Source organism: Thermochaetoides thermophila (genome assembly GCF_000221225.1).
Source record: "Thermochaetoides thermophila DSM 1495 unplaced genomic scaffold scf7180000011806, whole genome shotgun sequence".
Classification (NCBI taxonomy): Eukaryota; Fungi; Ascomycota; class Sordariomycetes; order Sordariales; family Chaetomiaceae; genus Thermochaetoides; species Thermochaetoides thermophila.
The window spans coordinates 296,522-320,687 of NW_006383023.1; the positions used below are offsets into that span (position 1 = coordinate 296,522).

General features: G+C 50.0%; 6 protein-coding genes and 2 non-coding genes across 8 annotated transcripts; 5 read left to right on the forward strand and 3 right to left on the reverse strand.

Annotated features, from left to right (window-relative positions):
- Positions 1 to 919: 919 nt before the first annotated feature.
- CTHT_0001310 (uncharacterized protein) lies at positions 920 to 1,880 on the forward strand (the record flags this gene model as incomplete). Its single annotated transcript, XM_006690619.1, has 2 exons — positions 920 to 1,571; positions 1,660 to 1,880. 2 exons carry the CDS (start codon positions 920 to 922, stop codon positions 1,878 to 1,880), a joined length of 873 nt encoding a protein of 290 aa, XP_006690682.1.
- A 135-nt stretch (positions 1,881 to 2,015) lies between these two features.
- CTHT_0001320 lies at positions 2,016 to 2,113 on the reverse strand. The gene is made up of 2 exons: positions 2,075 to 2,113; positions 2,016 to 2,052 (listed from the first exon to the last, which is right to left on the reverse strand). It is a non-coding gene; the product is annotated as a tRNA-Gln (tRNA).
- A 2,882-nt stretch (positions 2,114 to 4,995) lies between these two features.
- On the forward strand, positions 4,996 to 5,364 carry CTHT_0001330 (uncharacterized protein; the record flags this gene model as incomplete). Its single annotated transcript, XM_006690620.1, has 2 exons — positions 4,996 to 5,244; positions 5,317 to 5,364. The coding sequence occupies 2 exons, from the start codon at positions 4,996 to 4,998 to the stop codon at positions 5,362 to 5,364; spliced, it is 297 nt and encodes a 98-aa protein (XP_006690683.1).
- Positions 5,365 to 6,145: 781 nt separating this feature from the next.
- On the reverse strand, positions 6,146 to 6,242 carry CTHT_0001340. Its single transcript has 2 exons — positions 6,205 to 6,242; positions 6,146 to 6,183 (listed from the first exon to the last, which is right to left on the reverse strand). It is a non-coding gene; the product is annotated as a tRNA-Ala (tRNA).
- An 851-nt stretch (positions 6,243 to 7,093) lies between these two features.
- CTHT_0001350 (uncharacterized protein) lies at positions 7,094 to 11,712 on the reverse strand (the record flags this gene model as incomplete). The annotated part of the gene is made up of 7 exons (XM_006690621.1): positions 7,094 to 7,617; positions 7,710 to 7,802; positions 7,897 to 8,660; positions 9,179 to 10,658; positions 10,706 to 10,814; positions 10,865 to 11,591; positions 11,654 to 11,712. 7 exons carry the CDS (start codon positions 11,710 to 11,712, stop codon positions 7,094 to 7,096), a joined length of 3,756 nt encoding a protein of 1,251 aa, XP_006690684.1.
- Positions 11,713 to 12,631: 919 nt separating this feature from the next.
- CTHT_0001360 (putative monocarboxylate transporter protein) lies at positions 12,632 to 13,620 on the forward strand (the record flags this gene model as incomplete). Its single annotated transcript, XM_006690622.1, has 2 exons — positions 12,632 to 13,434; positions 13,602 to 13,620. 2 exons carry the CDS (start codon positions 12,632 to 12,634, stop codon positions 13,618 to 13,620), a joined length of 822 nt encoding a protein of 273 aa, XP_006690685.1.
- Positions 13,621 to 14,642: 1,022 nt separating this feature from the next.
- CTHT_0001370 (uncharacterized protein) lies at positions 14,643 to 16,142 on the forward strand (the record flags this gene model as incomplete). The annotated part of the gene is made up of 1 exon (XM_006690623.1): positions 14,643 to 16,142. The coding sequence occupies one exon, from the start codon at positions 14,643 to 14,645 to the stop codon at positions 16,140 to 16,142; it is 1,500 nt and encodes a 499-aa protein (XP_006690686.1).
- A 6,854-nt stretch (positions 16,143 to 22,996) lies between these two features.
- CTHT_0001380 (uncharacterized protein) lies at positions 22,997 to 23,467 on the forward strand (the record flags this gene model as incomplete). Its single annotated transcript, XM_006690624.1, has 1 exon — positions 22,997 to 23,467. One exon carries the CDS (start codon positions 22,997 to 22,999, stop codon positions 23,465 to 23,467), a length of 471 nt encoding a protein of 156 aa, XP_006690687.1.
- Positions 23,468 to 24,166: the final 699 nt, after the last annotated feature.

Consider the following 24,166-nt stretch of genomic DNA (forward strand, 5'->3'; position numbering starts at 1 on the left):
AGCTGCTCAGTACATCCTTACACTCTTCTTTTACCAAGAGTTAGCAAGGAGACTTACGGCGCTAACCCATTGCCTGGCTGGGTGTGAGGAATCAGGGCTTCAGAGTGAGGTTGATGAGTTTCGGCAGGATCACAGTACCTGCACGGGCGTGGTGGTGTTGCGAGGATGCCAATTGCACCCATCCAGATGGCAACATTGATAATCGTAAGGCACCTCATTGGTAAGCTCATGGGTCAGATCATGATAAGTCGAATTCAAGTCACTCAAAAAGTTGCTGTTTTAACAGGCTATCGTTGAGGACCAGCGTTATATACGGGGTTCTACGTTCGATATTACCTCCTTTGAAGTACTTTAAACCCCCGAGACTGAGACTTCAGGGTCAACATTTTCCCAGACCATGCTTAAAGTATCAACGTAAATCTCTTCCGACCTTCGGCCGAGCAACACCTCACATAAAGAAGGTGGTATTTCATGTGAGAAATCTCATTAGCCTTGTACAAACCTTTTTTTTGGTTCTACAGTCCCTCCAAGCTGCACGACCATGTCCGTAGATATATTCGGACATGAGTCATGACTTACTTCGCTGTACATTTTAGCTACCTTGCTGAGATAGTGCTCGCATTTCCAGCTGTATTGGTTTCCTAAGAAGATTTTACCAAATATTCCAAAGGGTTTCTGACTTGATATATTTCCAAGAAAAGCATTAACAGGCACAGCATTCTTTATTCGCTTTCTTTGTGACGGCTGGGATGTAGTTCGACGTTAAGGTGGTACTTACGCCCGAGTGGAGACCCCACCACAATCAACTTGTGGACAACTCCTGCTGCTCATCAACCCCTCGTCTTACTATGCACAGCCACAAGCCAACACTTCTACAACCATAACAAGGCACACAAAGAACGGTGAAAAGAAACAAACAATGCAAAGCGATTCCCAGCTCTGTCAGTCATGCCCAATCCTGGCGACAGTTCCCATCAGCGATGCTATCCTTCAGGAGGTCTATTCCTCCGATCAGGCAATGTACCCGGTCAACCTTCCCTACTCTCGTCTGCACTCCTGGGTCGCGGCAACAACTCCCTCGCTCTCAATGAGCTTCGTCTTCCAGGATCCACATGCCTCCTCGGCAAGTGCTATGTCCTGTTCAGACCTAGCAGAGTCGGGTTGCACAAACCCATCCACAGACTCAAACCCAGACCCATCCTCGGAGCTCACCGGCTCTAGTGCCTCTTTTACTTCCGCCGCCGTCCAGAGCTCAGATGGCAAGATCGCGGTAGCAGGAGTGATCATTGTCCTCCCCCTACTAAAACATCACTGGCTGGATCTACTCCAAGGCAAGCTGAAAGAGTCAGAGATCGATCCTGTGACCATGTTTCCCAAGGAACAGGAGAGAGCTGAACAAGTTGAGGTGGGATTGCACGTTTACCACATTGAGCGGTTTGCTGTGCCTAGAAGGGAGAAGCAGGATTGGAAGAGTGCGCTAAAAGGGAAGAAGTTTGCAGAGTTTGCATTGGATGAGGTGATGGGGAGGGTTGAGAGGGAGAAAAGGAGGTGGAGGGTTTTGGGGCAGTCAGGTAGGTTGCTCTCACACGCATTGTTTGGGGGCCTCACATCTGTGTAGGATCCTGCTTTGTCAAGAGCATGCTGACGTATGAATCGAAGCTTTGACTGCTACACAGAACGGACAAAGAGCGTTTCGAAGACTGGGTTTTGTGCCAACTGGCTATCGCGAGTTCTTTGTTGAGAAGGGCAGTGAAAACGGGAAGAAAATGTTTGACATGATTTGTACTTATGTGGAGGATGATATGTTTGAAGATCTCAAAGGCAGCGACAAATCCGTTGTATTGAGATCTGAAATGACGGTAAAATACAGTGCGAACTGAGAATGTTGGCGTAAAAGGGGCAACCACAATCGGTAAAAAGTTTCATGCGATCAGAAACCACCAACGAAGAGAACGAGACAAAAAGGGTGCGAGAGGTGGACATTGCTTGCTAAGGCAAAAGGTAAATAGGGTGTCAGGTCCTACCCGGACTCGAACCGGGGTTGTCGGAATGTTCTGTAGTGAGGTGGAACCTCAATCAGAATCCGAAGTGCTAACCGCTACACCATAGAACCTTGTCCTATGGGTCTCTTAAACCACATATTATAGCACAACCCACGGTGTAGATCTCGACTTCCGTCCCATGCAGCAAATTTCTCAAGACTCAGTCAACATGGTTCAAAATTTGTACTAACATCGTTGGAAGGCGCGCTCTTCCCCAGTAATCTCATTTTCCTGGCAGAAGCTAGCCATTGTCACATGTATGCATCCCGGAGACACCTGACATCTGAAAATGCTCCAGTGAGATACAGAGTGGTCAACGAGAAAAATATGCTTTTAGGCATGGCAGCTAGCAGTTTGACAACAAGCTTTTCGTCACCTGAAGACTTGAATAAGATCAGAATGGACATTATCCGGACAAATTCCGTGCTGATCTTCGAGGCTATACCCCAGACCTCGGCGCTGTCCTTGGTTTGCTGCAATAACGATTTGCCAATCGACAGAGAAGCCTACCTCCTCGTTTCCCCCGGATCTCCAATTCCCCTTTCAACCACGCCACATCCAGGCCATCAATCAATGCAAGCACATTTGGCTCGGTCCGAATCACGGTGATGGTTAATCACGGTCAACAATTCATTGGTGGAGACGAGAATGATGTGGCTAGTTTTCTCCCTGGAGCCAGGCTAGCAACGACATGAACTGCCACGTTTGAGACCGTGATCGTCGACGAGGTGGGGAGCCGAGGCCCTCAAAAGGTGAGGAGTACTGGAGGTAGTCGCCTTAGTCTTCCTGCGGGTGATTCCGTCTCCGGCGAGATACAAGTCATGGCGGTCGATTTGACGCCGAGCTCTAGATGGCGCCCCTGGTCCGTTCAGCTTCCCGTTATTATGCCGGCGACTACTGAGGTTCATGACTAAGACACTTCTCGAAGGCTCCAAACTCAGCTGACTGCTGTACGAAAACAAGCCGCAAGCGCCCCTCTTCCGCCTCCTGTTTGATGAAGGACCGCAGATTGACTGGTCTCGATTATCGGCGATATAGGTCGATCTTCTTACACAAGGGAATCTGCATTTAAGCTATCACTTGGACGAAAACTTATGGAGCTTTATCCTCCCTCTGAGACCCGAATATCTGCTCCAGGACCCGGGGACGTGGTTCTGGTGCTGCCATCTAAAACTATGCTTGCATGACAACATCGAGACGTCGAATGTTGCAATCCAATGTTGCGTAGGTTTGCATCATCTACGAGCCTTTGGCAGAATTCTTGCTGTATTGGCTTGGCAAGAGACATTCAGATACCTCTTTATGTAAGACACGCACTTGCCTCAACGCTCTGACCTCGTTGGGCCGCCTTACATGAGAGACAGTCAGCAAGAGATTGTGGGGTATCGCGCGCTCGTGAGACATCGAGGACCCTTCAGCAATGCCTTCTTTGCTGATCATGGCCTATGGAGGCACGACTACGTTACACTCAAATGGCTAACAAAATGAGTTATAGTTCTATGACGGCGAAAACTATCCCTATGCCTGCATTCACAGCCCAAATACGGGCCAGAAGAACAGCTCTAGTGTAACATCGAATTTCAAGTCAAAGTGCAGAATGGACAATTCTGGTACCTGCTGTGTAATGCTCGCGAAATTGTGACCACCATGACAATTAAGGACAACCTCCCGCGCGTCTGCAGTGTGGAATTGGCATGATACCATGTGTTTACGCCAAAGGCTCAACTTGCAGATAGGGGATTTGACAGAAGATTGGCGGCCATAAATCAATACGACCATCAGCATGGATAGGATATGCATATTCGCCCTTACCAACAGTCAACATAAGCCCTGAAGCTGCCAGAAAATCGTAGCACAGACGCTAGGTCCCAATAATCCTGGATAGAAGTCCTCCAAAACTGCGAGCTTCCGCAAAGTCATGCGATTTTGAGTATGCCACTGCGCGTGGCGGCTAGTCGTTCCTGCGGCCAGCCCTGTGCAACCTGATCGGCCCTTCCCCAGTCTTTTAAGCTTCGCGGAAGACAAGGATCGTCCCGGTCTCACGCAGTTAATCCTGAGGCTCGACTCTCCCACATACGGTTTACATCTTGCACGAGGAAAGTGAACGATGATAGTTGAAGCATTGACGGGGCGAAGGTGCACCCGGCTGGTGTCGCTCGCGATGGATCGTGTGGCCCCTATGCTGTGCAAAGGCGTATACTTCTGGGTTGCACGGGCTTAAATACGGGAAGATTGAGAACGCGGAGACGATAAGTTAGTCTCGTCAGAGCTGCTTTTAATGGAGAGCCGTGTTTAGTCTATGATCAAGTTCCTTATCTCCCGACTTGACGGAGAAAGTAATGACTGACACAGACGAAAATCTCAGTGAATTTACCGGCTACATACAGTGCTTAGAGAAACCAACCAGCGACTCTGCTAACATGGAGAATAGATCCAGATCATCCTAAAAGGCCCGAGTCACGGAATACTCCCGACCCGACACTGCAGCCGAGTCCGAGTCCGCCCTCCCACAACCTCTGCCTGCAGAACGCAGGTACCAGGGGAGCAGACCGGCCATAGGTCGGTACCGCCTTTCGAAATCATCGGCATCTCGTCGACTGGTGTTTCACCTGCAAAGTCAGGAAGCGCTCAATACCAACGACTACGCCTATCGCATTGCAAATGCGGAAATGAAGCTGTCGATGACCGATCACCGTGCGGCGCAATGATCGGAAGCAGAGCAGGGACCTGACTCGGAAGAGTGATGGGGAGGTCCATGATGGCCGAAGAGAGAATAACGGGTCAGAGTCGTCTATATAAACAACCTCCATCCTTCCCTCATCGACCTCGAAAGCATCATCAGCACACAGCAGCCTCAGCAGCTTCAGCAGTCAGCCCAGCCTTCGAATAATACAAGCATCTCCGCTCCTTTCTAATAATAATCACTTCGCTCCTTTAGTCCTACACCGTCAAGATGCAGTTCACCACCATCTTCACTGTCCTCGCCCTTGCCTTCAGCGCCGCCGCGGCGCCCGCCCCGGCTGAGAAGAGCAGCGGCGGCAGCACCACCATCACCTCGTGCTCCAACGAGAGCAAGCCCGTCTGCTGCAACAAGTCTGACGGCCTCATCGGCGTCGACGTGCTGGGCCTGACCTGCGCGGTTGCCCTGCTCGGCGGCCAGTGCCAGGGTACCTCGTACTGCTGCGAGACTGATGCCGCTGAAGTAAGTTCTTTCCATACCCAACTTCCAATGCCCCCCCCCCCCCATTGCGTTATATGATACTGACCCCTGCAGGGCGATGGCATCAACATCACCGCTCTCAACTGCGTCAAGGTCGCCTAAGCGCCTTGGCTGCTCCCCTGTGGCGGCACTCTCTTCCTTTGCCCACCTCTTCCATCAATCAGCATCGTGGCCGGGCTTTTCGTAATCCAGGACCGACGGGCTACGCGCTGGATGTTGGCCGACTCTCTGCTCAATCCTGAAACGCACTGACGCGACAAACGCCACCAACACCACCGCCGACAGTACGCCCCCGATCCTGTCCTTCACGCAGGCGAAGAGCAGGAAAGCTAGGGACATGGACAAGGCATTTTGCGAGGCGGAGGAGGTTGGGGGAGAGATGGGATAGTCTTCCATTACAGGGGGGGTTTTGATAGGGTAGTAACAGTGAATTAAGGGTGGATTTCCTAGTGAGTTGGGCAACATGGTTTTTCGCAGAGCTTCTCTGGGGAAAAGTGTGCGGCCTAGACTTGGGCATTCGTTCTTTTGAGACTTTTGTAAATGGGGTACATTTTGTTGGAATTAATATAATATCCTCTGCCGGCCACAACTTTGCGACCTCTTTGATGTGTTTGTGAAGTGGCGCAGTTAACAATTGATTTTAGCGCTGAAGCTTTTCGGACTGCCAGGAAATTTTTGCATCAAACAGCCCCGATTCAATAAGAGTTTAGCAACTGGCACCCAGCATAGAGCAACACATTACCAACGCTTATGCCAGCTGGCCTCGTTCTTAAAGGACTCAGAGGGCATGCTTGACATTTGAAGGAGAAGCAAATAGGCGGAAAGAGAGTGATATCTTGGGTGGAACCAAGTTGATGATATGTGGAAAAGGGGCAAAAATAGATGGACGTACCGCGGATCGAACGCGGGACCTTCTGTAGAGCTGGCCAGCTAGGCTGAGACAATGCAAAACAGAAATCATACCACTAGACCATACGCCCGTAACTGTAATATAAGCTGTATCAAAATTTGCCTAACTAGGAAGATACTTTCATGAGGGGAAAAGGGGGTTGACGATGTTGAAGGGGAAGAAGTAAGCGATATCTTCATATATACAGCGAATGGCAATTCTTAAGTTATCAGGAGATGCAAACTAGAGATGGTCGACAATGTGCTAATTAGAGGCTAATGAAGAAATTAAACGAAATATAAGACGTTCGAATCACCTAGTTAAACATTATTTTTTTTTCTAAAACTTTAGCTTAATGAATAAAGCGCATTTTGGGTTCACCTTAACCCGCTGTTAGCAAGCAGTTGGGACTTGTTAGTCCCTGCATTTTGAGCCCTTCAGTCATGCATCCGGCTTGAGCCCCTCTCTGCCTTATTGAAATACCTTAGTGGGTTGGTCCCTTGGCATTTTCCTCCATAATGAAGTGTTATGGAGGGTATGCCTCTGCAGAGCTATCTCCCTGGCCCTTGGTGGTTAAGAGGGGAATGCCACAAGAATTAACGGCTTTCATTTCCAAGTTCGGAGACCGTATGTAGTATCCCATCAAAGATATATAATCTTAGTTCAAATACAAAGTCTGCTCCTATAAACACAACTATTCAAAATTTGAGATGAGTAGCACTGAAGAGTGTACGATATATCAACATAACCACCAAGCATCTGGTCCCAATTCATAGACGTAAACGATGCAAAATACACCATACAGCTTCATACCATAACCTAAACCATTCGACTCTTACACCTTGTTGGGGGGAGGAGATATTTGTTATTCTCGTTTACCCAGACAATTTCTTTTTTTTTCTATCCTCACCAGCAGAACCTCCTACCCCCAACCCTCGGTACCTACCTACCAACGATCATCCGAACCCAGTACCCCCAATACTCCGCCAACGCGCTCAAACTCCATCCCGCTCTCTTCACTTCCCCTTCCACCTTCTCCAAATCCAACACTCTAGGAAGCCACTCCCCTTGCCAATCGGCTATCCCGTTAGACAGGGTACACTCCCATTTAGCTTTAAACGTCTGCCAGTACGAAGGGTAGAAACCTGCTTGGTCCCAGCCTAGGATTGCTACCACTTTAGGGGGTTGGTGGGGACTAGGGAAGATGAGGATGTTACGGGGGTGAAGGGCAGAGTGGGTGAAGGTTATGGGGACATTCGGGGGGAATAAGTGGTGAGGGTTGTAGTGGTGATGGGAGTGCGATCCAGCGACAAGAGTGCCCTGGCGGGATTGGGAATTGGAGAGGGCGGTCTGAACGAGGTAGTCGTGGAAGGCTGACACTGAGGGGAAGGGCCCTGCTGCAGGGGAGGGGGATGAACCGCAAGAGCGGAAGAGCGTGTCGCAGAGAGGGGTTCGGTCGATGGAGCCTAGAAATATCGTGTCAGCATATCGTTCTTGGCTGGTCTCGCCATCAAGATCACAATGTAGGTGAGTGTAAATCATAAGACCCGGGACTTACCAATGAAGTATTTTCCAATTCCCCAAGACAACCCCCTCCAAGCCCTCACCAACCGCTCGACCTCCCCGCACACTACCTCTTTCTCCTCCCTGCCTAACGCGCCCCACTGTTCCTCCAACGTCCTAAGACTCCCAAGATCTATATCGGTCCCAAACCCAAAATATAAAAAACCCCTCCCCCCTTTCACCATCCCTCCTCCAGCCAAAACACTCAGGCACCTTCTCCCATCCCTCTATCCCTGCTTGCTTGAGTGCCCCTCTAACAAGCAACAAAGTCTTGCCTTCTGAGGAGGCATTAACTCCGCGTCCGAAGCGAACGACTAGTCCCAGTTGGGGGAAGGGGACTGTGTAGACATAGCACGCGCAATTTACTGGGTCAAAGTTGCCAGATTGTTCCTGATACCCATGATGCGAGTGATAATGGGAGGTAAATGTGGGAGTGAGATTAAGCCAAGCAGCTTGGACCCTAACCTGAGAGGGAGATGGCAATTCGGAGATGCCGAGAGGGGCGTTCTGAGAGAAAAAGGAAGAGTGCGCAAAAATTACGTTTTCGCCTGGGGGTACCAACAACGGGGGGATGGAGATAATGGGGTGGTCTTCTTGCTGGTTCTGCTGAGAGGGATGTTGGCGTTGTGGGGGCTGGTCGCAGATGGGGTCACATCTGCTTGTGCATCCGGTTCCGGTTCCGCCTTGGAACGATTCCAGACCCGGTTGGATGGTTGCGGTGGGGCGAGCACTCGAGAGAATGTAAGACGGAGATGATGGCGCCGATGGGAAGGACTGAGGACTGCCTGGAAGGTCGCGGCTGAGCGTGAGGTTGCTGAAGGAATCGGAGAGGAGCTGAAACTGGTCGGCGTCGCCTGAAGAAGGGAACTGAGCTCCTGGCTGGAGCTGGATAGGAGGGAAGAGGGTTTGCTGGGAGGCGTTAGGGACCATTGTCTTTTGTTCTAAACTGAGAAATATCAAGAGGAGGGTTATGTCAGTTTTCAAATCCCTGAACTGTGAGGTAGAAGAATGAACAAAATCTTATGCCATAAACTGAGAAAAAAAAACATCAAAGTTAGTGCAATTGGTCTGTACAAAAAGCATTGTCGCTTATAGGGCGAGGCGAAGCCGATTGGGCAGCACGCTAGAGCCCAACGTGCCAACACATCAGGGTCAGGTCACCTGGACGAACTCAGCATACGGCATATAAATAAATGCATGATGAAGACAATTACATCGCATTAAAAATCCTGTCCCATGGACTCGGTAAGCATCAATACGTACTCTTCTGGTCCCTTCTTAAAGATATCCATACCTACCTAATAAAGTTTTGAAGGAAAGTATCCGAAGCTCCAACACAGTAACAAGCTCATTCGCAACCCTCTAAAAAAGGGCAGAGCCAACAGAACAAAATAAACCATATCAGTAACCTCCTAATGCACAAATCCCTCCCCTAATTCCCCAAAGATCCACCTTGCCATATACTCCCAATCTCCATCCCATCTCCCCTCTTGCACATCAATATCCCCATCCTCCTCCAGCGCAGGATCAGTATACCCCCCTTCGACACATCTCTCCAACCACCTGACACACTTCCTAACTCCCTCCTCCAGCGCCCTCACGACAACCTCCTCTTTATTCTCCTGTCTCTTCACCGCATCAATAGCCGCAACCCCAACACACCCCACAAGATACCCCTTGACATTCGTCGCCCCCGCCCGTATAGCCCTCCACGCGAACTCTTTGAACTCAGACAGGAAGGAAACCAGGTCAGGGCGGATGGTTTCCACACTCAGGGAGGGCAATATACCCGACAACCCGAACCGCTCGTCTTCAGATTCCCGGATCAGAGCCTGCAGCTCGGCAAGGATGCAAATAAAGGACTGGAGGGGGACAGTGGAGAGGAAGGTCTCGCCGTTAATTGCCGATCGAGATAGTAAATCTCCCGTGTCGTCGGGGGGATCGTGTTGGTTGGAAGATGGAAGCGGGGAGGGGAAAATAGCGCGCCGGAAACGCAAAGCCGATTCAACAACCACTTTGCGGGAGAAGGCATAGGATTTGTCGGTGAGAGAGGAAGAGAAGAAGGGGAAGTGGAGGGCAGGGAAGTAGCGGCGTATTAAGAGGTCTAACATTCGTAGATCGAGATCGGAGGGGCCGTTCGGCACAGAGCGGTACGTCTGCAAGATCTGGTTCAACGCTTTGGAAGCAGCGCGAAGCTCGGTATCGTGGCGGAGGGTTTCAGCGTAGACTCCCTTCGATGAAAAGTTATTCAAGTACTTAGCGATGGCCAAACGCTCGGGTAATATCCTCCTCAGCGCAATAGCCAACGAGGTCTGGGTAAACGTCGTCTCCGGCTTAGGCGCGGTGTCCCTCTCCAAATCCTCATCATTATAATTTCCCGGCATCTTGGTATTAAAATCCTCCAGCCCAATCCCCGGCGGTCCGTCCGAGTTCAGACTCGCCTGTACGGCAATCTCCAACACGGTATTCCACAACCTCCTCCTCATCTCCACGTCATACAAACTCTCCCTCCCTCCCGGTCCCGGGCCGATTGCTAACCCCGTGGGATCCCTATGTAACCCAAGACACATTGCCATCCTGATAACTGATCCAATCCCAACCCAAACCATATCCTCGTCCACGCCCGTCGCCTCCTTTGCCAACAAAAGTAAAATACTAGTCTGCAACCCCGCCAAACTCACACCCCCTTTATTCCCCGGCATCCCCAACCACGTCCCCGCCTCATAAACCCACTTCGTCGCCCAACTCCTCAACGAAAACATCCCGTCATACGTCGCAGCCCCAATAGCCAAAACCAACTTCAACTGCACGACAAATACCGTATCAGGCGTGTGTTCAGGGCCCCAGACCGCGTCGTAGGCCCGTTGAAAAGAAGGGATGTGTAACAAGCGGTATATGCTCTCGTACGTGCGGAGGTAGTTTGTGACCAGGACGTCGCAGACTTCTTTGGGGGAAGGTCCGGGGTTGGGGAGCAGGGCCAGGGGGGCGTACGGCGGGCTTTTATGAGTTTCGCGAGATGTTTGGCGCGGCGGGAGAGGGACGGGATGGGGGAAGGGGAGGCGCGGAGATAGGTGGTGAGAGTTTGGAAGAGGGGTTGGATCTGCTGTCAAGTTAGGATATATCTTGTGAGATGAGAGAGGGGGGACGTACCAAATTCATCACATTCAACCAGTGACTCTGGCCAAAAAACCTCCTTCTGTGCACCACACTCTGACTGAACCCCCTCTGCTGCTGTCCCGGCCCGGGAGAATGCTGCTCGCTCTGGAAATGTATATCCTCCGTAAACCCCGCCAACTCAACCGTCGTCGTCTCCACACGACCATCCCCCTTTTCATCAGCAGGGGAGAACGTCACGTTAACAAATTGCCTCCCAACCCTTCTCCTTCCAGCAGCCGCAGCCGCACTCGACTCCCCCTGTTCTTCAGCCTGAGGAGCCTTCCTCTTTTTCCTCCTCTCACCCGGCGGCTGGAGAGGCGCCTCGGGAGGGATAGATCTCGACGGCGGGGCAATCGCCGCATTCGCCGCCGCCAACGAGGGCAATCTCGTAGTGAGATTTGACGGACGGCCGGGCCTGCGCGGCCTGTGCTCCGACGGGGGAGGAAGCGGAGGTGCAGCAAAGCCAAAGTTATTGTGCTCCTGGCCGCCAGAGAACGGCGGGACAGGGTATGAAGAAGAAGAGGTAGAAGGGCCTGGTTCAGGAGGGGGAGGTTCAGGGAGGGCAGCAGGCTGAGACTGGGTTTGACTCGTTTGGGGGTTGGGCAGAGCGTCCAGGCCCTCGGGGTAGTACAAGCAGGCTACATCTTTGGAGCGCACGCAATTGGAGGAGGGGATCTCGCGGTTGCATTTGAGTTTGCGTAGGCGGCAAACGATGCAGACGCTGAAAAATGAGTTGTCAGTGTGATGTCGGCTGTAAGAGAGGATTTCTCCGAAAATATTTACACAATAGCTCTTCTTTTCCGGAATCGAGCACTCTTCGGGTCCGACTGTGGTTCAGCCATAATGATGCTCGGAGATGTGTTATTAAAACAAATACTCGGAGAAGAATCGATGCGCCTCGGAGAATAAAAACCGTTGAAAGACCGCGAACTAGACAATCCGGCACCTAACCGCTTAGCCTGATCCTTCGATTCCCAGCGTTACAATAATGTTCCACAATAGGCCAACAAGTGCAGTCGGAGATCGAGAAGTGGAGATCATATCGGCGGCAGAAGCAAGGCGGATGCAGGCCGCGTGCAGACGATGGAGAAAGAGGATGGCGAAGATAACATGTACGAGTGCATTATCCCCGTATATGGAATCTCCGAACGACATGCGGACATGCGTCATGGACTCATCCAATTGTACCTAATTAGCTGGAGAGCGCTAGGCGCCGAGGCCGAGCTCCGAGCGCCGATAACTCTGGCATGTCGATCTGACATCCGTAAATTCACTCCATGTACTTACTCGGCTCCGTAGACTCACGGCGTTGGCCCGGAGATACGTTCAGCAAGGGCAAGATCTAGGAGGACTATTCTCACCGACATGCTTTGCTGTTTTTGTATTCTCGGAGTATCTGAGGGACATAAGTGCAGAGAACGATGCGTGTAAATATTGTATCTCCCATTACGCTCCGATATATTGCTCTCAGTCAACCTCGAAGTCCTGCAGACTCAAGAGCTGAGACCTGTTGAGCCCTGATATTGCTTGTCGAGAATATTTTGGATCTTCTCCCATCTATCTATCCTTGGTCTTGTCTTGTCTTTGAAAGACTCCCAAGTCCTTGTGTCACCGGAGCCTTTGCCGGGCCGTTGTTTGATCGCTATGGGTCTTGGGTACGTTTTCGCGAGCCTCTGTATGGACGTTCCTGATAAGAGAGAGGGTGGCTAATGTGAATAGGTCGTCCGCCCCGGCGCGGTGATTTATGTGTTCGCCCTCATGATGACCTCCATTTGTAAGGAATACTGGCAGTTCGTGCTGGCGCAGGGGATACTATGTGGGATTGGCATGTCCATGCTGCAGGTTTCTGCCTTTGCGGCGGTGTCGCAGTACTTCCAACGAAAGCGGGCCGCTGCACTGGGCATCGTCGTGTCTGGCTCCAGCATCGGCGGCATCGTCTTCCCTATTGCCTTGTCCAAAATGCTCAATGACTCGCCGCTCTCCTTTGGCTGGTCGGTGCGCATCATGGCGTTTATCGTTATGCCCTTTCTGCTGTTTGCTGCGGCGACTGTCGTACCGCGGCTACCGCCGAGACAGACTCAATTCTGGATTAAGGATGCCTTCAAGGAGGTCAAGTATCTTCTGGTTATTTTCTGCTTCTTCCTCACCGTGATCGGAATGCTGTTCCCTTCATTCTATCTCCCGACGTATGCCGTGTCTACGGGGATGAACCCGACTCTGGCATCATACCTTCTAGCCATCCTCAATGCAGCTTCAACGTTTGGCCGCATCATCCCTGGCATTATTGCCGACAAATACGGGAGACTGAATGTCTTTGGCCTCGGCGGGTTGATGACGGGCATTCTGGTGCTGATCATGACGACCGTGAAGAGTACTGCAGCACTGGTGTTGTATGCTGTTGCGTTCGCCTTCTTTTCGGGGACCATCATTTCTGGAGCATCAGCTGCCTTCTCAGTTTGCACAGACAATCTACAAAACCTGGGTACGTACATGGGGATGGGCATGGCTTTGGCATCGACTTCGTCGCTGGTTGGGCCGCCGGTTGATGGCGCGCTGTTTGACAGGTACGGGGCGTTTTTGGAGCCCTCCATTTTCAGTGGGGTAATTTGTATTATTGGTGGGTTGTTGGTGTTTGTTACGAAGATGACAACGCCACAGGGCTTGCGCTGGGGAAGGTGTAGGCTGCTTGCTGGTAGGCTGAATTTATGGTTGTCTTGTGGAACGGTTCTAGAACGAGGGCGTGTGGTTAGGTAACCGATATGTGAATGTGGGATAGACTTACCATTCAAGTCAAACACTTCGCATGATTGCTTTTAATGTCGCTCTGACAGGTGTTGGCAAGACTGTAATTGCTCTCCACATGATCTTCATGGCACTCTTTGTGCTCCCATGCTGATAGCAAGAATAATTTTCCTGAATCGGAATTGCACGCTTTCTCACAATGAAGTGATACAACGATCCGGGTTATCCCGATGTTTGATCCCATCGCTGAGATGGTCCTTCGGCATGCAGGACGGAATTGTTCAACTGACAGTAGCCTAAGGCAACATCTTCTGGCCTCACGTGGGCTAAAAGCACATGGCACTGGGTCTAACATTCGTCCCACGTTAAACTCTTTTGCCAGCTCTTGATCCAATATAGACGAGGAAGTTGCGATGCCTTTCACCTCATTCCCAACTTGGCCGCTTGTTACATATGAGATAGCAGGCCATTCTGATATTAACAGGCCTTTGAGAAGCTGGACCTAGGCCTAACATTTGCCATGTCAGCCTTGAGAGAACTGTGCCTAGGTAGATATCGTCGAACCTTCAAAGTGTGACCAGTCATATCAGCCCAGGTCCTTAGAGTCAATCCTTGAATGAAGAGGAATTGAGTCCCGTGACAATGTCACAACTCCACTAATGCTCCTGAGTCTCCAAGTTGCTCCTTCTTTTGTAAGAATGATGGGCGTTCACTGGATGGCCGCCCACAGTTGAGTCCCAGACATAAATCGTTCTTGCCTGCCCTTGCCCTGATTCTCCTCTCTCGCAAGTGTTCGCGTGGAGAAAACACAAATTCTCTTCATAAACACGGCCGTTCAACCACCTTCTCAATAACCTCCCACTCAACACACCTTTCTTAAGTCGCCCATTAACAATTCCTCACTCATACCTTCTTTTCAAGTCGTCCATCAACAAAGCCGTTACCAACACTCCCTTAACCACCTTAACAACCCCCTCACTCAATAACCCTCTTCTTTGAACCATCCATCAACTCCATGCCCTCATTGAAAATGGCCCCCCACGGCGTTCGCTTCCCCATCCGCATGTCACCGTGTCGCCCCCGCGAAGTCACCTCGACCGACTACCACCGCTACTGGAGAAGCCACGAGGAAGAGGGCTACCTTGAGCGCTACTGGCCCGATCAGCTCGACCACGAGGCCTGGATCCCCATCATTCGCAAGATGCTCGTTCAACGCTTCCCCGCCATGGCCAACGCAAACATCACCTACTTCGCCAAGGGTACCTTTAACCGCCTCTACAGCATCACCATGCCCAACTGGGACAAGAAGTACATCTTCCGCGTGTCCATCCCAGTCGAACCTTTCTTCAAAACCGAGAGCGAGGTCGCCACCATGGTCTACGTCTACAAGAACACCACCATTCCCATCCCCCGTGTCGTCGCCTTCTCCTCCAGCGATGACAACGAGCTCGGATACGAGTGGATCCTCATGGAGATGCTAGACGGCGTGCCGCTTCGCACCGTCTGGCCCGACATGGACTTTGCGGCCCGATGCCGTCTCTTTCGTGAGATCGCCTATCATGCAAAGTCACTCCTTCGATTGCGTTTCAGCAAGTTTGGCAATATCTATTTCTCTGAGGTCGCTGAATATGTTAACGCCATGGACTGTCCCGCGAATAATGAGGGAATGGACACTGACCTAGGACCGAACGGACCATTTGTGCTCGGTCGCATCGTCTCCCAGGACTTTTTCTTCGAGAAGCGCGTCAACTACCCCGCATCGCGCGGCCCTTTCCTCACCACTCGAGAACTGGTAGAAGAGCGCGTCAAGCTTCTCGAGAAGCGCATTCAAGATCTTGCCCCGGAGCCAGGCACACCGTTCTACTGCGAGAACGACCGCGAGCTCGCCCGCTATCAGCCCCTCGTCCAAGACCTCTTTGACCAGCTCAAGGCCCTTGTCCCGCGTCTGGTCCCCCATGACAATGGCCCCGAAGATGTCGGCGTCCTCTGGCACGACGACCTCTCCGAGCACAACCTCATCGTCGATCCTATCACCTACAAGCTCGTAGGCATCGTGGACTGGGAATCCGTAAGCATTCTGCCCGCGTACGAGACCTACGGCGGTCTTCCCGTCTGGATCTCGGATCGTGACTGGCGTCCGACCCCTCTTGTCCTTCTCTCTCGTGGAGTTCCCCCAAACGACGAGATCATTGCCGCCCAGAAGCGCCAGCGCGAGCTCGAGCTCGGCCCCATCCGCCGCGAGTACTATCGCATCGTCGGCCCGCTGTACGACGCAACGTCCCTCGAGACCCAGCAGCGCGTCAAGAACAAGCAGGGTCTTGCCAAACAGCTTGAGATCGCGTCCTTCCAGCACCGGCCCTGGGCGACGGCCATGTGGCTTGTAGAGAATGGGTATGCGCGTGACCCAAAGCTGGCAGAAGGGATTCGCACATTGATTAGTGGGGCCATTACACCAGTTGAAGGGGCCACTAAGCTGGCAGATGATGCGGCTGCTGACGCAAAGGTTGAGGATACTGAGGTTGTGGCTTGAGTAAGCATTCAGTCAAGTTCACGACCGGCGTGCCATAGGTGTGGCGCGTGGTAAGTATCGCAATTTCTTCGGGGAGATGTATCTTCACTTCTTGTTGTGTGTTTATGGTCTTTTGCATTAGGATGGGCACGGCACTGGTCAACCGACCCATCAAACCTGAGTCAAGTGATGATGGGATAAACAGTGTTTATTTGACTTCCTTTCTTTACCTCAGTGTCCAATGGTGGGTGGGACAGGACAACTGGACTGGGCTTTGAAGCTTTGTCGATGCTGTTTCCTTTCGAAATCTGAGCTAAAGGACACAACTGGGTTCGGTTACGGAATAACGGAATCATGAAAAGGGTTTCAAGAAATCGGTCATCCTGAGGCTGGGATTGTCTCATGGTCTGCTTGGGATTTACTTCGCTGGCAAGCACAGAATCAATCAGTGATTGGTCAAACTGCTAAAATGGTCGTGGCCGTCGAGGACGGGCATCAGTGGGGTAACATGGAGGTTGGTTTCGTACCTAAGATCCTAAGTACCTAGATAGTTGGCCCAATATATCGAGAGTTGCCAACTTGTCTGTCTGTTTAGTGAGTTTCTGCATGAATCAAAGGTATCGTGAAATGATCTTGAGATTGAAGCCGGAGGTGAGGGGCACGCGTTCAGGACGGGTCGTGATGTGCCCATAACCGACGACGCAATGAGGTGAGTGGGAATTTAGTGTAGGTAGGGGTGGGGTGGCTAGCCACAACATGCGGGGGAGGTTGTGCACGCTACTTTGTTTGGAGTGTGCTCCATAAAAGCTTATTTAAACTCCACTCTTTTGTTATTGTTGTTGACTTTGCCCTTTGAAGACGACAGGATAGGGAGGTATCTCATATGACATGGGAGTGTTGCTAGCTGGGCTTGGTGATTACAATGAGCAAAATCATGTCTCAAAAATACAAGACCAATTGTCCTTTTGACTAAGCTTCCCTGAAACGGCCGCACAGGCAGCATAGCACGTGAAAAACACCATGAGGACACTGCAAGAAAAAAAAAGTCGAATGATGGATGGTCTTTCTCGAGGAGGATTCAACTGAGAGCAATGTATACCTCAAATAAGGTTAGGAAAATTTGTGGCGTTGGAGTAAAACTCTTAGTTGAAAGACTGTTAAGGGATAAAGCTGGCTGGATGGAGGGTCAGGACATAACCCCATGGGCAGTTGGTAGCGTAAGGCTTGAAGATGTGATGAAGGTTATTGAGGTTATCCGCAATTACAAAGTGAAGATTGACAACAGTGATGATGGTCTCAGTAAGGGAAAGTAGGAGTATCAGAAGGGTCTTGAATCTTACCGATGTTACAAGCGCTAAGAACATTCACTACATGATGGATATTAGGTTCAATGAGCGATATTGTTTTTTAGAAAAATGTTGTACTGAAAGGTTAATCAAGCCTGTATCACCCCTCCCAGAGCAGAGCTTTCACAAGTTTCCCTCAGGAGCCTGTTAACCAAGCCCCCTCCTCATCACAAAGGCAGAGAAAGTGCGGTGCCTCTGTTAAAGCCCCACTACTAACCTTTCCATCACCCCCGCAAACTAACCAAGAGATACCAATCCACCAAACCCCTTCAATCTAACGCCCGGTACCTAGCCGCGCTCACGCCACACTTTCAACATTGACATAGTCAAGAGTTTCCTGGACCATATACCGACATGTGTACCCGAAGGGCAACTCACCTGGAGTCTATAGAGTCAAAGATCCCGATGCTAGAGAGTAATCTCACTCCAGGGAGTAATAATGGCTAGGCTGTCTTTGTCCAGTGCCTTTCCGGGACGTGCAACAGTCCATGCCGGCCACAGTAGCCATCGCAGATGCTAGTGCATTTGTGCTGTGGAGAGGGGGAAGGGGGAAAAAACAAGCGCCTGGTTAGTAATCCGTGGATTCCCCCTCATCATCAGGTTCCTCGTCCCTTGGGGGAGAAAAGGCTCGTGTTTGATATTGGTCGGGAAATGGATATCAAGTTAAGGGTTTCCCGGGAAAAATTCCCTTCCCGTCAGGTGACCGAAGTTAACCAGTCACCCATCACCAATATCGTCACTGAGTGCCCATTGACTCGTCTTCAAGAGCATCCATTAAGCTGCATTCGAGTGTTAACAGTTGCTTCTAAGGCCCCCTGTGGTGGTCTTGGTGCTGCTCACTGGGCTGTCCTGGAGTGTCGCGGGTAATGAAGACCTGTTGATGATTAGACGTCATGTACATAGCTTACCTGCACAGACCATCGTGATGTGACTCTGTTAATTTTGCTGAGTCTGAGCGTGTCTGTTGTTGTGATTAGATGCTTTGAAAATATCAACCATGCATGTGCAATCAAAAAAAAAAAGGAGGATCACAAATCCACACTTACTGATCCCGGTGTGTCCGATCAGTCTGAGCAGACGAACGCGCTAGCAGCCCGCCACCACCCCTCCTATTCGCAGTCAGGAGTCTATTAGCGGTGTACTCTGCGAGTTACGAGATGCTTCAAGTGCGTTAGCCGTTGTTACACCGACCAAAATCACATGCAAATGAGACTCTTGCCCGGCATATGTTAAGGAATACCCCATGCCGGTACGCTGTCGAGGTTAATAGGCCTACCACACCCCTCCCTGAAGTCCCATAGCCCTAAATCTGGGAACACGTCTCAGCCCGTGAAGAGTTAGTGATAATCAGCCACAAGCAGAAAGACTCACCTCTTGAAGTTCCAGTGATTATCCTTGGGTCGATACATCGTGATTTCTGCTGTGATTCTATATGCTAGCAGGCCCGCCACCGCCCTTCGTGGTCAAAACCAGGATTCTGCTAGTTTGTTTGCCCCCCGAAATCTGCAATCGTGTCGGTAAGTGTTAAGCCTGTTAGTAAACTGTAACAAGAGGAAAAGACTCATCGTTATTTGATTTCGAGGGTTGCATGTACGTATGCTAGTAGCTAACAGCCCGCAACCACCCCTCTGCTCAAGGCAGGAGTCTGCAACTCTGACTTTGTTTTGCTTTTATACGCTGATACCCAGGATTGTTTGTTACGGGATACTCTTTTGTTGCTCACCCTCCCTCTTCAGTGATTTTTTTCAATTGAGCTTTGCTTTTGCCCACCCTTGCTGTATTGTTTTCCTGATGTGCTCTTCCTTCCCCCCATGCTTTTTACGTGCCCACCCACCCTCCTCAGTGTTATCTTTCTTTTTTAGTGCCCTCCATCACCCCCTCACTGGTTCCATTGCCGGTGGACTTTCCTATTTTGGAGTGCTAGCTACTGCCCACTAGTGGCAGTGCAAAGCGAAGCCAGAGTGCTAAACAATAGATCCTGATGCCCACCACCAGTTCCCCTTGCGATGTACCGCCAGGGTTATAGATCGCTGAGATGCCGATGTAGATACAAGCTGCCTGTCGCCATGAGTCTTGGTGAGGTGTGCACGCAGTATGGTCTGTATGTAGATAGTAGTGTTTGAGTTGCTTCTCCGCTGCTGTCTTTATGTCTTCTACAAGACTTGTTGGGTTTGGTTCTCAAGAATTTGGGCATCAGGCTCAGAGAGAGGTCTTGCGTTTTTCTATGCTGCGAAGGAGCTTGGGGACCCGGGTGATCAATCCGGGTCAGACATCAGGGACTGATTCGTTGCTTAGGAGACGGTCAACATATTTTTTGACCAACGTTATTATGTGACTTGTTGCATGACTCGCGAGATTCCTGGAAGATTCTGAGTAGAAATGAGAGACACTAGATGGAGAACATGGGTTAGTTCTCAAAAATAGACTGATGAACGGGAAACAAAGAGCATGGTTATTTTTTATTGGTCTGCATTTCCTCATGTGTGCCGCACTTTTTTTGGAGGACACTTGACCAGAAGCAGAAGAAACAAAGCAGAAGATCCAGTTTGGGTTCATGGTCATATGTCAAGCGTACAACATTTTGGGAATATGAGCATTGCTCCACAGCTTACCAGAATTCGACTGCGAGAAAGTGCAGGCTTGGAAAAAAGTTCCCAGAAGCTCGGGTCAATGTCCTAGTGAATGACATGAAGACTAATTGTGTGAATATACTGCAGGTTCTATTATATGCATGAAGTGTGTTTTTGTGCTCAGCAGGGCATACATTAGCGTTGTGCGACAGCCAACTCATGGACGGATTCAAGGTTTGTTGCAGACTTTGCTTGTGGAAAGTTAATTAATATTCAATAAAGGGACAACAAATAATTATCATTCTGACATAAGATTAAATGGTATGATGCAGTTCTTATCTGGGGAATTGTCATGTGCTAAAACGAGCGCCATGACTCACCGGTGGGCGATTATGCGCTGCGTATGTTGATACTGCTGACTATGTGCCACATTTTATGTAGTCTCTTAGGGACATGGGCTTGCAAAGTTAACTGCATGGTTTATGTCAGTTTACATCAAGTTTTCATAGAAAGTCCTTCCATCTTGCTATCTAGAGTGTAAAGACCGTCAACATTAAATTGATGACGTTGTGAACGAGTGTTCGAAAGAAGAAAGGTGCTTTGATCAAGCTGCCAATCGGAGAAATAAAGGGAAAAGAAGCCTAACTGTTAGACACCTGATTTATGGTCTTCCTTCTTCCAGCCCTATAAGTAGCAGACATTTGGTATGTATTACTCACCGGTTCTTTCTCATCCTTTGGACGTCTCCATGGCCTTTTCTGTATGTTTCATAAAGCTTTTCTTTTGCTTCAGGGCCCTATAGAGAATTTGGTTTGGCACTCAAGGCCATGCTGAGTTCCTCCTGCCATTGTTCACTCCCTTCCATTCATGGCACCGTCTTTTCTTCCTCTCAACCAGGCCTCCTACACCAGCCACCTGCTATCCTCTGCAATAGGTTAATGTACTACATGTGCATTTGAACGGTTTCAGAGACCTAGGATCCTGTTTAAGTGATAATGTTGACACCTGCAACCACCCCAATGTCTGAACAGTCAGAGTCTTTGGCTCTTCCTGCCAGGTCAGCTTTAGGCTCGAACAAAACCCAATCACTGGGTTCAAGCTGCAGCTTAAACAGATTCACACCAGCAGTTATAGAAAACTCAATGAAGTTCAAGGACTGCCATCTACTCAGGACAAACAGCTTCCACAATGACTATGGCCTGGTCAAAAAAGCTGAGACCGACAGACATCGTCGTGTAAAGCATCAAAATGTAATTATTCTTCAGTGACACCGATTAGTACTCTCACCATGGCTTTGTGAGTGAAATAACCGACCCAAAAAGGAACGAAACTGCCGTCGGTTTTAAGGGCCGTAGGGCAGGTAGCCCCTAGAACTGCAGCCTAGGTCTCTGCCATCAGTGTTGTAACCAATAAGAATTCAGGCACCAGGTGATCCCCATTGAACAAAGACTGAAAGGAGTATAGCACGAATATGTCACGATAGACTGTAACGGGTGACTTGGTCGAGTGCAGACAGTGATCGACAATGGGTCAAATGGGTTAGATGATGGCCGCTGACGATGTGGGGTGCGCAGCGAAGTCAATTACTACGTGTAATAATCTTTCTTGATCCTCAGTGTCCTTGTGTTTGGGAGAGGAAAGCCCAAGAGAAATCTTTCATCATGCCCAAGTAGCCCCCCTTATAAAATCCCTTTGCCTTGTGAGTGCCTCGCGGTCTTCTGCAATCTTCAGGGATTCTCCTCAGCGTGGCAAGGTTATCTAACTCATTCTTGCCACCCCCTCATTTTTTTCCGGGCTCTACCAATCAGATATGCCTTCGCCCTTCTCAGCTCTTGTGTCTCTGATGTTCTATATGTTGACTGCCGAGGATATTTCTTCTCCTTGGAATGCCGTGTCCATGTGACATTGACGGTCGTTAATTTCATGATCCTCCAGATCAGCTGTGAACTTCTCTTACCATGACAAGGTTGATATTCAGTTCTTTTTGTCACAATGCCACAGAATTTGGTCAGATCAGGAGCCTGAGGATCTCCGTTGTTGACAGGTCACAACTGGCCATTAGTACTTTGGCCCATTGCATACTGTTCATGATGGACAACGAGCCATTTTATCGAACTTATTCCGGGAAAATTTGAACGCTCCTACAAGTCGATTTAATACATGTTTCCACGTGTATATAGTGGTCTTAACCTGATGGTGTCGCCATGGATGTGGAATATATGTTACAAAGCAATTTGCTTGCAGATCTTGGTATATCATCCCCTCGCGTTCCTTGTTCAATTTTCATGATGAACATAAGTGCGCTTCCTCGCATTGTTTCATAGATAGTTTGTTCAACAAGACTTCCGTAGATTCTATTTTGCTCCCTTGATCATCACACTGCTCACAATCGTTTACGGTCTATAGCACATCGCCCATGTTTTGCAATAAAGGGACAGCACACTGAGAACTTGATTTAGGATGTCACATTTGTTGAGGTGGGATGACACATAATACTCATTCTATGAGCGCAATATGAAGAACACTCATTAATTTATGATACTATAAGGCGCTAGCCATATGCTTTGGGGTGTGAATTCTCAGAGGCAGCTCAGGGAGGTCCGTACTTCCGTTTTGACCGGATCACATGGATTCCAGGTATATTACTTGATCGAATAGAAAAGTTAATGGAGATTGTGCTCACGAGAATAGTGGCTCTCGAGTCCATGCGAATATCGTATTCTATGGTCAAAGACATATGGCATCAAGCACATGACGCGCAAGGGCTCACACTGACTCCATTGACTCGGAAAAGCTATATATAATCCTCACAAACTCGCTCGTTTACTCGTTTTTCAAATCTGCAGGGGCCCAACAAATTCATCGTTCCCTCCACTCTCCGTACGTTTGCCTGTCCTCTGATCCCATTTCCCTCATTCCCTACCTACTAAAACTAACCACTCCATCCAAGACATTCAACATGTGCACCTGGATCAACCTTCGCTACGCCTGCGGGTGCCACGCTCGCAAGCCCTGGCGTGTCCAAGCCTGTGATGGATTTGCCTACTATCAGCCCTGCACTTCCACCCGCCGTGTCCACATGACTTATGAGCACGGTTGTGACCAACATCTGGGCAGGTTTCCGCATCTGCACCCTCCCCCGCGGCCCGCTTCGTACTGGCGCGAGCTGGCTCAGAGACAGTCGGAGTGGAACGTTATTCCGATGACAAGGGAGGAGTTTGAGAGGAGGCGAGCAGAGAAGGAGGCTCAAGGGAAGGGGCATGGGAATGCTACTCAACAGTCGGGGCAGGGTGATGATCCACAACCGATACAGCTCGATGCTTCGAAGCAGGCAAAGGGTGTTGTTCAATCACCGACACAGCATGGTGCCAAACGGCCGGCGGACTCGGATGGTAATGCTCCCGAGCGGAAAAAATCTCAGACCTCATGATCATGTAGTCTGCGTGTCTGTTTGAGCCTCAAGTCGTAGCTAGGTGCTTTGTTTGGCCTTAGAATTTGTCCCATCATTCCAGCCCAAACTCGAGCCCCAAAGGCGTTAGGTAGTGTTTATTGGACTTTGGTCAAATTTCTGGAGTATATCGAGGCGTTCAATGTCCAGGCTGCCAACCAGAAGTCACAAACGTCAAAGCTGAGATGAACCAGACGCGCTCTATCGAAGTCCAGCGGCCTGGAACCTCTCAAATCCATCTCACGAGGTCTGCTGGGTCATCACAGTCATGGGCCATAGGCTCATTGTAGTGTTACGGAGGTACGATTTATGTCTCTAAGCAGTCTGCTTGTATGCAAGAGACAGCATTATCTGCTGTTTCAAGTGCCAAAACCGGAGAGTATACCGGACAGTCTAAATGCCAAAAGGCCATTGGTCCGTATCAAGGCCACATCGCCTGTAACGGGTGACTTGATCTAATGAAGGCAGGGATTGACAATGGGTCAAATGGGTTAAATAATGGCCATTGACGATGTGGGGTGCATAATAAATACGTGTAATAACCTTTCTTGGTCGTCAGCGTCTTTGTGTTAGGGAGAGGAAAACTAAGTTCATCGTGTCCGACTAGCTTCTCTTATGGAATTTCTCGACCATCCGGTTCATTCTTTTCGGTCATGCGGCTTCCAGATATCTCCTGGGGTC